This window comes from Hypanus sabinus, chromosome 3, assembly GCF_030144855.1.
Source record: "Hypanus sabinus isolate sHypSab1 chromosome 3, sHypSab1.hap1, whole genome shotgun sequence".
Lineage (NCBI taxonomy): Eukaryota > Metazoa > Chordata > Chondrichthyes > Myliobatiformes > Dasyatidae > Hypanus > Hypanus sabinus.
Window position 1 is genome coordinate 37,655,481 of NC_082708.1, and position 16,254 is coordinate 37,671,734.

The window sequence follows — 16,254 nt, forward strand, 5'->3', positions numbered from 1 at the left end:
ACTGTCTCAGCTTTGATTTGCAAATTAAAGTTTAACCCTTCTTGAAGAATCTTCTGTGTCTCCTGGTCGTTTGTGGGGCACAAGAAACCACGACAAAACTATCAAGCTCCAACACTTTCAGTTCAAGATCATGCTCCTCACAATACCGCTTCACTGCTGGACAAAAATGTTAAACAAACCAATTTGATACACAATCATAGGCTTTAACTTACCTTGAAACATTGCCTCCTAGCAAGAGTTAACTGGACCTTTGCAGCCTTGAAACTAGATACACGTTCCTCTTCTTGGGAGATTAAAGTATATTTTCCAAGCTAGGTCCATTTCATCCACATTGAAGACAAGCTTAGAAAGATAATCATCCTTTTTGATTATGGCCTTCAATGTTGCTGGAAAATCCTTGGCTGCTTTGCTGTCACCACAAGCCACTTCACCAGAGATATGCATGCTATGGAAGTTAATGTGCTGTTTATATCTATCAAACCAACACATCTTCTTGGATATGGATGAAGATGCTTCTTGCCATTTCCATTATCATCAGCTGGATTAGGGACATGCTTCATTGTGTTTGGTCATCCACCCATATATTTAATCTACTGTACTCATTTTTTCAAGCAAACGGCCTCTTGAACAACTCTACTTCATTGATGATAACTTTGAGGTAGCTGTTGCAGAAGCTTTTATCTCATCTGCATTCTTTATAATTGTTCTGATCGTCAATGTAGCCAATTTCAAAGAGGCACCAACATCAAACTGATGCTCACCAGCTTCCAAATGCTGCATCACTTGCAGTTTCACATTCATGCTGATGTCTTTCCTAGACCTCTTAGAGGTATTACCCTCACTGATAGTTGCAGGCCATTTTCCAGACATTATGGTGAAAAAAATGGTACATATTGGTGAGGGAGCAAGAATGTTTACACACGCAGAGGTGGCAGTGTGTGAACTAATACAGTATGTGATTGGCTGGGTGGCTCAGAGTGCATGCAAAGCACTCTCATTGGGTAATTGAATGTTTACTGTAATGGCAGCTGCTTGAGAAGTTTTGTGTTGTTTCGAATGAACTGTCATTAAAAAAATTTCCATAAAAAATGAATCAACATTATGCGGGGTCAGAGGGTGATAATTCTGTGCAATTTGTTGCCAGGAGCGGCTGTGGAGGCCAAGTCAATGGGTGTATTTAAGGCAGAGATAGATAGGTTCTTGATTAGCCAGGGCATTAAAGGGCATGGGGAGAAGGCAGGGGAGCGGAGATGACTGGAAGAATTTGATCAGCCCATGACTGAATCGCGGAGCAGACTCAATGGGCTAAATTGCCTTACTTCTGCTGCTATATCTTATGGGGTCTGAATTTACTTTAATTATGATTGGAATGGATACATAATTAGTATCTACCATCAGTAGTAGGCATTCTATAGCTACATGAGGAACTTGGATAAGGTCCACCCTTACTTTAAAATACAACTAGTAGGAAGTAGCAATATTACTTGGATCAGTAATGGTCTATAGCTAACACACTTGAGTTCAACATCTGTTTAACTCAATTGAAGAATGCTTAATTACAAAACTGCAGCATATAAAATACAAGAGTTTATTTAAGGTTGATACATTCTTACACTAACCACATTTACAAAATATCTAAACATATTAATTATAAACAGCAACAATCAAATTGACACCCAAATAATCACCTCCAAGTAATACACATATCAGGGTGCAGCATAAAAGATACAATTTTCACTTAAAGTTTTGTATAATAATCCTACTTGTCAAATAAATTATCTCCTTTCTATACCTCAATGTTACTGTTGTTCTTGATGGTGTGGCATCTTTCTTTAACTGGCTGATAACCTTACTTGGATATTGTACTACCTTCATCTTTACACCTTCTTTTGGACTGTGATCCTACAGGTGAGCTTTTATCTGCTGAAACACCAACTGTTTCAAATTCAGATTCAAGATTTTGTTTTAAGGCATGACCATTAGGACTCTCAATTTGTGTATTTTCTATTTTTCTCTGTTTTTTTAGTACTCTCACTTGCCCAGTGCTCATAAAGAACTTGGGTATTTATCATTGCAAGCTCTTCATCTGGAACCCAATTATCTTCAGCTAATTTTGCAACTTTATTCCCTAATTCGTTATTAAAATCAGTTGCAGTTTGTGGCAACAAAGGAAGGTCTGCTAATTTGGCAACATGGGACTTTTCAAACTTTCTGCTGTCCTTCACACCACTGGCATTAGAACACTCTTCATAAAGTGCCTGTGTATTTATCATTGCAAGTTCTTCATCTGTAACCCAGTTGTCTTCAAATATTTTGGTAAGCTGAGTCCCAAGATAGTTCTTAACATTTTTGGATAAAGTAGTATTGTCTTTTGAACTGGTGATTTGTGTCCTTGTAGGTTTTTCTTTGTCATTTTCACTGACTCCATTTCCCCAACCTTTGATAAGTGCTTGTGTATCTATCATTGCAAGTTCCTCATCTGTAACCCAATTATCCTCAGCTATTTTGGAAATTTCAGTCTTTTTCAAAGTTGATACATGAACAGGTTTACTATTTCCCATTTGAATTGCTTCTTCAGAGTCTTGTGGTGTGACACATCTCCGAGGTGGTCGAAAATTTTTCTGTACAGATGGTGAGACACAAGTGGGAAGGTGAGGCAATGGAACAGGAGAAGGGATTTGAGACAAAAGACTAAATTTTCTTTTCTTCAGCTCTGTGAGGGGTTCAGCAGGTGTAATCTTTGTAGATTTGGATCCATTTTCTGTAGTTGATAGTGTGGGTGGCTTTCTTTTAGCACTTGGTGAAACAAGCTGTCAAAAAGCCAGAAGTTAGAAAATTTTATCAGGAATCACTAAGTCCATGAAAAAACTTCCTGTCAATTTCAGAATTCACAGAATATATTTTGTCTTCTGCCTTACAACCTGTGAGAACTCTATTCTCTAGTTTCTTGTGTACTTTAATTTGTTTCATTTAGTCAAATTATCTAATAAATAAAATGCATATTGTGATTAAACTCTGCTCAGTTTTATTACAGCATATCACAAACTAATGACCTTGTAGATGACTGTTGCAGTGCAATGCAAAACAGAAAGAAGTTAGTTAAATGCCACCAGTCAAAAAAAAATTGAAAACTAAATCACTAGCAAACAGCAGGTAGGTTGATTTAGCAGGTCTCTATGGGTTGTAATTGGAGTGAATGCACCAGGGGACCTTGGGGACAAAGTATGGAGAACCTCAAAAAATGCACAGGTGAGTGAATGCATATTAATATGATTTCTGTCAAGGTCATAATGTGTTAACTTAAATCTCAAAAAATTCCCTGCTCCAATGCTTGAATGCATGATGTCTTGTGCTGAATACAATCACTGTTATCATCCTGGGACAGTGTCAGATTGTTCCTGCAGGAATAGATGATCTAGGCCAATGTATTTGCAGCAATGAGAAACCCTCCCCACGTTCACACCAGTGATTAACCAAGTACATCTTATTTTAAAGTTCAAAGTAAATTTATTATGAAAGTACACCATATACAACCCTGAGATTCGTATTTCTGCGGGATTAGCATCCAATTTTGCCCATGAAACCTCTTAACAATAAAGGTTTTCTATAAATACAAATTATTTAATTTTAGATGACCCTTTAAAAGGATTGCTGACTTGTCAAAATTAGTTTATTCTATGAAAATTGCCGTTTTTCTAACTCTGATTTACTACTGCGTTGTTTTTCTTGATACAGTGCTTAGGTAGGAAGTTAAATCTAGGACTTGAAGGGAACTCAGATTTGGTGTTCTCATGTTCCTGTTTCCCTCCTAGGCAGTAAATGACAAAGGTTTGAGGAAATACTGTTGACTCCATCTTATTGTATGGTGTATGGTGGTGGAGTGAATAAGATGCTCATCAAGTAATTTGTCAAAGATAGTGTTTAGGTTCCTGACTGTAGCTCCATACATCCAATAAAGTGGAAGTTACATTACTCCCTCACACTGCAACCCAATTCCTTGTTGACAAAAATGCTCTTGTCAGGAGAACCATTCATCAAAGTATCAGCCTCTGATCCGGTCTTTCAGCTACATTATGTTGTACTGGCAACTGCAGTATGATTCAATTTCAATGGTACTGTGGTGGACTCCACCAATGGAGATAATACAAATGCAAGAGACTTGGTGTAGGGATAGGAGAAGATTGGTTCAGATAGAATAATTAAATCGTCTTCATTTATGTGTAATTTAGGGACAAATGGAAGCAATGGTTAATCTAGAACAACTTCTCCACAAATAGTAGAAATAGAGTTAGCTAGGGTTTTGTTAGGCGAAATGGATAGGCACTTGAGAGAAAGAGCCTATTGGGCCTGAACACCTCCCTCTGCAACTGGATCCCAGACTTCTTGACTGGGAGACCTCAGTCATTCCAGATTGGGAGCAGCATCTCCAACACCATCACATAGAGCACAGGGGCTCCCCAGGGTTGCGTGCTCAGTCCACTGCTGTTCACTCTGCTGACCCACAATTGTGCAGCAACACACAGCTCGAACCATATCATCAAGTTCGCCGATGACATGACCGTGGTGGGTCTCATCAGCAAGAACGACGAGTCCGCTTACAGAGAGGAGGTGCAGCGGCTAACGGACTGGTGCAGAGCCAACAACCTGTCTCTTAATGTGAACAAAACAAAAGAGATGGTTGTTGACTTCAGGAGGGCATGGAGCAACCACTGCCTGCTGAACATCCTCGGTAGAGATCGTAAAGAGCACCAAATTTCTTGGTGTTCACCTGATCCCTCAACACCAGCTCCATAGCAAAGAAAGCCCAGCAGCGTCTCTACTTTTTGCGAAGGCTGAGTAAAGTCCATCTCCCAACCACCCACCCCCCCCCATCCTCATCACATTCTACAGGGGTTGTATTGAGAGCATCATGAGCAGCTGCATCACTGCCTGGTTTGGAAACTGCACCATCTCGGATCCCAAGACCCTGCAGCGGATAGTGAGGTCAGCTGAGAAGATCATCGGGGTCTCTCTTCCAGCCATCATGGACATTTACACTACACGCTGCATCCGCAAAGGAAACAGCATTATGAAGGACCCCATGCACTCCTCATACAATCTCTTCTCCCTCCTGCCGTCTGGGAAAAGGCTCCGAAGCATTCGGGCTCTCACGACCAGACTATGTAACAGTTTCTTCCCCCAAGCTATCAAGACTCCTCAATACCCAAAGCCTGGAGTGACACCTTGCCCTACTGTCCTGTTTATTATTTACTGTAAATGCCTACGCTTTTTTTGTGCACTTTATGCAGTCCTGTGTAGGTCTGTAGTCTAGTGTAGCTTTCTCTGTGTTGTTTGTTTTTTATTACATAGTTCAGTCTAGTTTTTTGTACTGTGTCATGTAACACCATGGTCCTGAAAAACTGTACCAGCAGTTATGATTGAAATGACAATAAAAGTGACTTGACTTGACTTGAATTTGTGACGCTTTGGTCAACATACAATTCTCTGCAAAAAAAATCTAAAAATTTTAATAAGCTCATATGCCATTTCTGTTGCTCTGAAACCTTCACCCCATGAGCGCCTCAAAGTTTCTTGCAATTTTGCAAGTTTTTTATTGACCATTATCCAGACAAAATGCTGGAGGAACACAACAGGACAGACAGCAATTATGGAAATGAATAAGCAGTTGATGTTTGAGGCTGATATCCTTTTTCCAGGAGTTCCTACTGTATTTTTGTATTTCTGGATTTCCAGCATCTGAAGAATCTCTAGTGCTTATGCCTGCTAAGCAGGTTTTGGGTTATAACATTATTTGAAAAGAGATGATTGGAACTGAACATCCTACAATCACTATTAAATGTTCAAGTTTATGATCTTAGGATGCAAGCGAAATCAATGATAAAACAGTTTACAATAATATTCAACAACTATAGCCATCTTTTTTATGCCATGTTTAACACCAGTCAGTGGTGGTTTTTGCATTCCTAAAAATGGGTTAAGAACTACGCTACATTTCTTCTTGACTTTATGATTGGTCAGTTTCAACACAGTCTAAAATTACTTATGTTTGAACCACGGATGAAATAAAATCTAAAGCTCATAAAACGAACTAAGCATAAAGTGAACAAATGTCATTCAAATCACTGCTGGCTACCCACTTACACAACTTTTCAAATGATAAGTAAGCTACTGGCCGGCTCGTTTCTTTTACAAGCCTTTAAGTTTAACTAAAAGCGTTCCAAGAACAACACCAAGCTTAATTAAAATGAGTTGCCCATGCAGTGAAGCTGTAGAAAACATGGTAAAATAAGCAATCTCTCAAACACTCATTCATTAGCTCCATGAGAGATAATTGATAGAAATAGATTTTGACATTTCAAAACAAATAACTTTGTTAATATACACTATAATTTATTTGCTTTGTACTGTTTAAATGTTAATCATATAAAATAAAAATGCTCACCTGTCTACCTAGAACCTACTTTAAATATATATCAACTTCCACCCAATGACTTGGCCTCCACAGCTGTGCATGTCAATGAATTCCACAGATTCACCACCCTCTGGCATATCTGTTCAAAATGGATGTTCCTCTATTCTGAGGCTGTGCCCTCTGGTCCTAGACGCCTCCACTTTAGGAAACATCCTTTCCACATCCACTCTATCTGGGCATTTCCAAGTGGATACGTTTCAATAAGATGCTCCCTCATTCTTCTAAACAGCACGTACAGGCCCAGAGCCACAGTCCTCGTAGATTAACCCTTTCAATTCCAGAACCTTTCTCATGAACCTCCTCTGGACTCTCTCTGATGCCTCCACATCTTTTCTTAGATAAGGGGCCCAAAGATGCTTATGATACTCCCAAGTGTGGTCTGACCAATGTCTTACAAAGCTCTCAGCATTGCATCCTTGCAACACAAAATGGAAAAGAGTAGTCTATCTTTCACGATGACTGTATCTTTTCCATTGATGCTGCATGGCCTGCTGAGTTCCTCCAGCATTTTGTGCGTTGCTTGGATTTCTAGCATCTACAGATCTTCTCTTGTTTGTGATAGCATTACATCCTTGCAATTTTAAGGAAAGAACTTATAAATAAGAATATTCTACAAGTAAAATCTACCTACAATATTTGCTGGAATACCTTTATACATACCAAGGTGCCACTGATTGAAGTGATACTGGATTTTTTATTGTTCGGAGTAAGTATGTCATCAGAGTCTTTGTTCGACCTTGGAGTACCAATTTTTCCAAGAATAGTCTTCACCTTTTCTTCAGTGTCCTTGACAAAACTCTGTATATTCTAAAGCAATCAATTAAATGATGCACATGTTAATAAATGTAGTATCTGGGCTTAATGATTTTATGGTGGTGTTGTCACCTCCAAAAAGGTCCAATCCTTGGCCAATTTTCCAGCTACACAACAAACCTCAGCAACAGAGTCCCCTGCTGTTTCATTTTCCTCCCAAATCCCAAAGACTTGTTGGTTGCTAAGTTAATTGATCACTGTAAATTACTCCACTGTAGATGGATGGTAGGATGCATGTCTGAAAAGGAGAATGGGTTACAGGATAATAGGTGGAGGAATGGGATGGATGAGATTGTTCAGAGCCGGCATAGACATAATGGGTCAAATTGCCTCTGATGTTGCAAGGAAATCTGAGGAAATATATAACCAGATCCTCTAATTCTTTTGAATGTGGGAGTAAATGAAAGAAACACAAGCAATACTTGGCTGCATGTGAAAATACAATAATGTATTGGCCAAAATGCAGCAGCTGAAATGGTGAAAAAGTGCTTGTTGTCATTACAGAATGAAATTGATAGTACTTCTGGCATATAGACGAGCAAATTGAAAATTTGGAAGTTGCTGTAATTTTTTCACTGCTGTTCTACTGGCTGTGCTGCTTTCTAACTTAACATGGAAATAGCTGGCAAGTTTAAATGGAGTTCAGAAACAGGGTGCCTCTGAATTTAAAAGGAGCATTACAAGCAATACCTGGTGGACTGGAAGTGAAGAGATACTGGATTATCAGAGTTTGTTAATCATTTAAAATTTAAATACTGTTGCAGAAGCCAGCAACCATTACTGTATCTGTAATCTTAAGACTCCATTTTCGGTCCATGCATTTACTTTTTTAAAATCTCAACTAATTTTGATATGGTTCAGGTCAGGATCCGGACATTAGCATATAATAGTTTTCTTTTGAATTATACTCCAAGGTACTCAACTCAGCAACAACTCAGCTATACTGGCAATACCTGAGGAAAGCAGAGTGCGTTTGAAGTGCAGACTCCATTCTAACTGAGCAAGAACTCCTCATAGATCTAGATTACAGATATAGCTGCATATGGTGTCCACTATTTCCCATATTATGCAGCTGACATACATTGCCTGCCCAGCCAAACAATTACAATGCAATTTACTGGGATATTATTGGTCAATATAATATGGATGATAATACAATAACATTTTTTCTTGTTCTGTGTATGAATCAACTTCAGCTTGAGGAAATGGAAGATACTGTCAGCTATGATGACATTTGATCCATCCTTAATATTTGCATGTCAATGGAGACATTATGGTTTAAAAATACATGGACTAATGCCACCATTTTATAAACCAAGATGAAAATTTGTTATATTACACATTCCAGTTTAAAGTGTTTTAGGTTTTTGCAGTTGTATTATTCTAGGCTGTATTATATCTAGGAATTTTCCAAATGCCCCACCTGGACAGAACTTTTTAGTTGAATGTATTTTTCTCGAAGATGTCCATCCTTTGGATTTGCAGAAAAGTTGGAAAGATCCCCAGCTAACAGCACAGGAATACCCATGGAACTCTCTGATGTCCACTTCAAGTTGCTTGCAACAACCAGGGCACTTGGCTTGATAACGTCTTCCACAGCCAGCTGTTTAAAATTGGTCCAAAACTTTATAGCTACTAGATCCTGATTTTCATCAGCCAAATACACAGTTGAAGGTCCATCTACAGTTTAAAACAGACAAATTGATGTTCTTTCCTGGATCCCACAAATGTCTTGCACACAAAATGGGAATATAATATCAGTGCATTACAATTAAGAATAAATCTTCTACATGAGTTAACATTAACTATCATAACAACAGTTTTATATTTTCACTTATCACAATGGATATTGTAGAAGATTTAAATATTCAACTAATGCTCAATTACTGGCCACTTTTGAGTTGTACACACACACACACACAAAAGCACATCAAGCCAATTGAACTTGATTTCCTTCACAATTAATTCTGTTGAACTATTATATAAAAACAGGAGCAGAATTAGGCCATTCAACCCATTGAGTCTGCTCCGCCATTTCATCATGGCTGATTTATTATCCCTCTCAACCCCATTCTCCTACCTTCTTTCCATAACCTTTGAGATCCTTACTAATCAAGGATGTATACCTATTTACTTAGCCTCGCCAGTCATCCATGACAATGAATTCCACAAATCCAAAGTAAAATTTATTATCAGAGTACATGTATGTCACCACATAGACCTCCAGATTCACTTTTCTGCGGACATACTTGGCAAATCTATAGAACAATAACTGTAAACAGGATCAGTGAACTGCAAAAGGATTCACCACTCTCTAGCTAAAAAAATCCTCATCTGTTCTGAGAATGTGCCCTCTGAACCTAGGCCTCCCCACTAAAGGCCTATAAATATTCAAGAGGTTTCAATGGGAACCACCCCCACTCCATTCTTCTAAACTCCAGTAATTACAGGCCCAGAGTCATCAAACACTCCTCATATATTAACCCTTTCATTCGCGGAATCTTTCTCATGAACCTCCCTCTGGACTCTCTATGCCAGCACATCTTTTCCTAGATAGGGAGTGTCAAAACTGCTCACAATACTTCAAGTCTAACCTGACCAATGCCTTATAAAACTTCCTTGTTTTTATATTATAGTCCTCTTAAAATAAATGCTAAAATCACATTTGCCTTCCTTACCAGCAACTTAACCAGCAAGTTAATCTTTAGGGAACCGTACGCAAGGACTTCCAACTCCCTTTAAATCTCTGATTTCTGAATTTCCTCCCCATTTAAGAAATATCTATCCCTTTCTTCCTTCTACCCAAGTTATGACCATACACTTCTCTACATTGTATTTCACCTGCTACTTCTTTGCCCAATCTCCCAAGTCCTTCTGCATACTCCCCATTTCTTCATTGACATACAGCATAATGTGAAAACCACTAGTCACTGGGAGCCAAACCAGAAAGACCCCCTTTATTCCCACTCTTTGCCTCCTGACAGTCAGCCAATCTTCTATCAATGCTGGTATCTTTCCTGCAATACCATTGGCTCTTATCTTGTTAAGCAGCCTCACTTGCTGCACCTTGGCAACGGACCAGAAAATCCTAGTAAACAGCAACCATTGAGTTTCCTTAGATTGTCCTGCTTATTTCTTCAAACAATTCCAACACATTTGTCAGACAAGATTTCCCCTTACGAAACCATGCTGACTTTGGCCTATTAAGTGCATCTAAGTACCCTGAAACATTACCCTTAATAATGGATTTCAACATCTTTTCAACTGCTGAAGTCAGGCTAACTGGCCCTTCTGAAAGAGTGTAATTTTTCAGTCCTCAGAAACCATTCCAGAGTTAGTAATTCTTGATAGATCACTAGTAATACCTCCACAACCTCTTCAGCTATTTCTTTCAGAATCCTAATGTGTAGTTCATTTAGTCCAGGTGACTTATCTACCTTTAGGTCTTTCAGCTTCTCAAGCACTTCTTCCTTAGTAATCCAACCTACAATCACTTTTGTCCCCTGACACTTCTGAATTTCTGGCCTTCAACAGTGAAAACAAACTCAAAATACTTACTAAATTTATCCCCCATTACTACCTCTCCAGTATTATTTTCCAGCGATTTGACACTCAGCTCTATTTTACTGTTTATTTATTTGAAAAAACTTTTGGTATCATCTTTTATCTTATTGGCTAGTTTACCTTCATATTTTGTTTTTTCTCCCCTTATTGTGTTTTTTTAGATTTTTGCAATCCTCTAACGCTGGTTCATTTTTGCAACAATATATGCCCTTTCATTTGCTTTTATGTTGTCTTTGACCTCGTGTCAGCCAGAGTTGCCTCATTCTCCCTTTGGAATATATTTCCTTATTTGGGATGTATCGATCCTGTGCCTTCTGAATTGCTCCCAGGAACTCCAGCCTCTGCTGTTCTGCTGTCATCCCTGATAGTGTCCCCTTCCAATCAACAATGGCCAGCTCTCTCATGCCACTGTAATTCCCTTTACTCCACTGTAATACTGATACATCTGATTTTTGCTTCTCCCTTAACTAGGTTTCAAAACTGCAATCAAACATGTATTATTGAGTTTTAAAGAATACTTTAATGAATCCTCACTTACATGGGCACTGTCCTGATACAACATCAGGTCTTTATTAATCACTTCCAATATTACAACATCCAATATTCCAATAGCGAGGGAGTGCGAAGCGCAGAAACAAATGTCACTCTGATGATTGTACGCTCTAGTATCAATTATTTGGTGACAATAAAGTATAAAAGTATCAGGAAAAGAATTAACAGGGTACCACAGATCCCGACCTTAAGTGACGATGATGTGAAGTGTGCATGTTTTACCTATGATCACCTGGGTTTTCTCTTAGTACTCTGATTTCCTTGACATACCCAAGACATACTATTTGCTTAATTGGCTACTGTAAATCTCCCTTACGGCAAATTAATAGCAAGAAATAATAAAGAAGTTCATGAGCAAATGCGAGAGAAAATAACTGTATGCCTACTTTGGAGGAGGGAAAGAAGAAGGCTTCCTTCCATATTGTTGTGATCGTATCATAAAAGGTAGAATCTAAACCTGAAGGTATGAGTGTGCTCAGTCTGCTGTTTCTCACACTGCTGACACATGGATTCAGCTCAAACCACGTCATCAAGTTTGTGGATGACACAACAGTTGGCTTCATCAACAACAATGATTAGTCAGAGTACAGAGGGGAAGGAAGTGGAGGGGTTGGTAGTCTGGTGTGAAAACAATAACCCAAATCTGAATGTGGAAAAGACCAAGGAAATCATTGGGGGCTTCAGGAAGGTGCAGACAAACCACCCCCTTCTACAAATACATGGTTTCTCAGATTGAGGTAAGTGCACCAAATTCCTGAGAGTTCACATCATGGATGATCTCACCTGGTCCCTCAACATCACCTCCCCAAACAAAACACAGCAGTGTCTCCACTTCCTAAGGAGACTGAGGCAAGCGAGGCTCCCTCCTACCACCCCCTATCTTAACTGAATTTTTACAGCAGCACCATTGAGTGTCCTGACAAGCTGCATCTCCGTCTGGTATGGGAGCAACTGAGCATCGGACTGGAAATCCCCACAAAGGACTGCGAGAATGGCCATGAGGATCATAGGGGTCTCCCCATGACATTGGGGACATCTATCATGAACACTGCAATACACAGGGCCCTTAGCATCATCATGAATCCCAGCCATCCATCCAGCATCTTTTGACTTTCTACCATCAGGCGGGAGACTCTGATGCACAGACAAGACAGACAGGATGGGAAATTTATTATTTCTTTCCTCAAACTATTAGGCTTCTGATCTCCCTGCTGCATCGCATTTGATGTGTCACTGGTTAATCTGTTCTGTACTTAATATTTAATAATTTATGCACTTTACTTTGTTTATTTATGCGTAATTCACCTGCCAATTTTATCCTTACTTTTCTAAGTTATTGTATGTTGTATGTACATACAATTGTGCTTTACACCTTGGTCCGTAGAAACATCTCATTTGACAGTATATCTGTATATAGTTAAATGACAATAAACTTGACTTGAGTAGTAGCTAATCTGTAATGTAACTGAACTAGCCTTTTGAATTGCTTGTTTTCTCGCAGAACTAATTCTATAAGGAAATTATTGTCATGTAATCAGCATTTTGTTCACCAGGAAGACTTTTCGCTCTAAACAGTGCAGATAAACTGATAAATCTCAATCACCAAATTACATCATTTATAGCCTGTTGGTAATTGATTATGGATTGTGATAAGGGCATTTTACCATGCAGTGTCGTCACAAAAAAAAATCAGCAAGTCAGGCAGTATTTGTAGAAAGTGGAAAAAGTTGTGCGTTACAGGTCAAATGCTTCAAGACATGAAATGTAAACTGTTTCTTTGAAGTGCAGCAGGACGAGTGTATTCAGCGTTCTCTTTTAATTTCATATTTCCACCATTTCAAAAACATCTACTCAGTAAGCTATCCAGCAATACTAATAAAATGCTTCCATTGTATCACTGCAGAAAAGTTACGTGCTACTTAAAGACTTTCAAGCTAGGCACTAGTCTTAAACCCATGTTTATGAAGAATTTTTTTAAAAAACTTGAGGCATTTAGTTTATAAACACAATATAATGGCTTCCTTAATCCCAACTCTTATTGAAACAGCAAGGTTAAAACTTTAATTCTCTTTCAGTTTGCAGATTTGTAAACTACTTAACGACTGAGCCACTGGGTGGTAGTTATCTACCATTTTGAGGTGCTTCGAGAGGCTGGTCATGGCACGCATCAACTCTGGTCTTCCACACAACCTCAACCCACTGCAATTTATCTACTGCCAAAACAGATCTATGGCAGATGCTACCCCCGTGGTCCTACACTTATCTCTGGAGCATCTGGATAGTAAAGATACCTATATCAAACTATTGTTTATTGACCACCACTCACCTTCAGTATTATAACTTGAGGAGAACTCATCACTAAACTCCCTTTCTGTAATTGGATATTTGATTTGCTGATCAACTGACCACAATCAGCAACAGTAGGCTATAACACTTTAGCCCGATATCCAATCCCTCTACGCTCATTACTAAGTGGCCAGATTCTGCTTGAAGTTTGCAGATGATTCCATTGTAGACTCTTGAACACATCTTTTGTACTTTAAGATGAACTCTACCTCACAATCAACCTCGCTACGATCTTGCAATTTGTTTAACTGCATCTCACATTCTCTGTAGTTTTACTGTATTCTTCATTGTTATTGTTTTACTTTGTTTCACCTCAATGCACTATAATACTGATGATCTGTAATATCAGTATGCAACACAAGGTTTTCAATGTATATTTCTGCATGACAATAATAAACCAATACCTGTGACTTTCTATTTAACCTTTTAAACGATTGAGAAGGTGCTTAATTGAAGGGATCTTAAACACTTACAATATTCAGAAAAGAAAAAAAATGCTCTGCAGAATAAATATTGAGACAAATAATCTTTTAGGAGTTCCATACATTAATTTGGGTGGCACAGTAGAGATATGTCTCTAGCAAAGGAAGTGTAAGGCACTTCTTCCCTTCGCTAGGCTGCAGGTCACCCTTGGGTAAGATGTAGCAACTGTTTAGTCCCCGGATCAAGGTCACATGAAGCCATGGGAGCAAGTGATGAATGGTTGTATGAGCAGCTGCTGCATATCACAAGTCCTGATTATGCAACCAGAGACACTAGACAGACAATCTCTGATGGGTATTGATAATGGCTGGAGTCACCTGTCTTGGAAAGGCACTGCATTGAAGGTGGCAATGGCAAACCATTTCTGTAGAAAAATTTGCCAAGATCAGTTATGGCCATGGAAAGACCATGATCACTCACATCATACAATATGGCACATTAATGACAATGATGCATTAAATTTTATAATGAGTACCTGTTTTCCCCAAAATGTAGATCACATATCCTGCCAGGTCCACTTCTTTGCAGACAGCTCTAAAGAACTGATCACACAACATACTATATGCGACTGCTTGCCTAGGTTGATAGAGTTGATTTAACACACTGGAAGATGCCTACAAGATTAAAAAAATACACTGTTAAATCTCAGTTTTGCACAGAATGGGTCCATCACTGCCATATCCAATTGGCTCTAAAATGAATTTTTGATTTTAGCCTTTCCTCCTGTTTTGGTTCCCAGCTCAATCAGCAGACAACTACCTGATAGTCCAAAACCAAATTGAAGTTCAAATTTAAGTATCATTCAACCATACACAAATGTAGCCAAATGAAACAGCATTCCTCCAGCACACATGGTTATGATTTCAGAAAACAGTCACAAAGCAAAAAACAGCTCAAGTCCCTGAGCAGCATGTCTATAGAATTGATGACAAGTTGTCCTCATCTAGTTTGTTCTTCCACTGAATGAACACCAGAGGGGTCAGCCCATAATCCAAGGATGGATTCCAGCATGTCCCACAGGGGCTCTCCCACATCACATTGGCGTCTCCTCCCCTGGTCAGCTGCAACAAGCAAGACCTCTGCCTAGTCCTCACTACAACTGAAACAATGCAGCTCTCCTGCCAGTCATGCCAATGAACCAGTGAATTGAACTTGTAGTATTCTATGTTACCAACATCCAACAAGGATTTGCATTCGCAATAAAAACTTCCAAGACAATCACTTACACTACTCATCGGTACATGACAAGTCCAGGTGACAACACAACAACAGCATGCAATAAAACCATCTCCATTGCTATCGAGCAACTTGCTGTTGAGATAATTATGTAGTACTTGATGGTTTTAGTATCCAGCAGTGACTTGTGTGCATGTCACCATCTTACTAAAAATCTATCATCTGCCTTCAGGCTTCCTTGACAGCACTTCCTAAATCCATGACCACTTCCATTAAAAGGAACAAGGTTGAGGGCATACGGGAATTCTACAGCCTGCAAGTACCTTCTCCACATTATAGAACATAACATGGATATTATGTGCTTGGATTTTCAAAAGGCCTTTGACAAGGTGTCACACAAGTGGCAGCTTAAACAAGTGCCCATGGTATTACAGGAAAGATACTAGCATGGATAGAGCATTGACTGATTGGCAGGAGGCAAAGAGTGGGAATAAAGGGAGCCTTTTCTGATTGGCTGGCAAATCTGGTGGTGTTCAGCAGGTATCAGTCTCAGGGCTGCTTCTTTTTTATGTGCAAGTCAAAGATTTAGATGATGCAATTAATGACTTTTTTGCCAAATTTGTAGTCGATACAAAGATAGGTTGAAAGGTAGGTAGTGTTGAGAAAGCAAGGCTGCTGCAGAAGGACTTAGCTTTGGAGAATTGGTAAAGAAGTGGCAGATAGTATATATTGTCAAGAAGTGTATGGTTGTGCACTTCGGTAGAAAGAATAAAAGTACAGACCACTTTCTAAATGGGGAGAAAACTCAAAAATCCATGCTGCGAAGAGACTTAGGGAATCCTGCATGA

General features: G+C 39.0%; 1 protein-coding gene across 1 annotated transcript in view; it reads right to left on the reverse strand.

The window, feature by feature from the left end:
- Positions 1-676: 676 nt before the first annotated feature.
- brca2 (BRCA2 DNA repair associated) overlaps positions 677-16,254 on the reverse strand; it is a 110,548-nt gene continuing 94,970 nt past the window's right edge. The window contains exons 24-27 of the mRNA XM_059964110.1: positions 14,706-14,844; positions 8,709-8,965; positions 7,133-7,279; positions 677-2,810 (exon numbers count right to left, since the gene is read on the reverse strand). Coding sequence (XP_059820093.1) covers positions 1,989-2,810; positions 7,133-7,279; positions 8,709-8,965; positions 14,706-14,844 — 1,365 coding nt within the window. The 3' untranslated portion in view covers positions 677-1,988. The remainder of the gene's footprint in view (positions 2,811-7,132; positions 7,280-8,708; positions 8,966-14,705; positions 14,845-16,254) is intronic.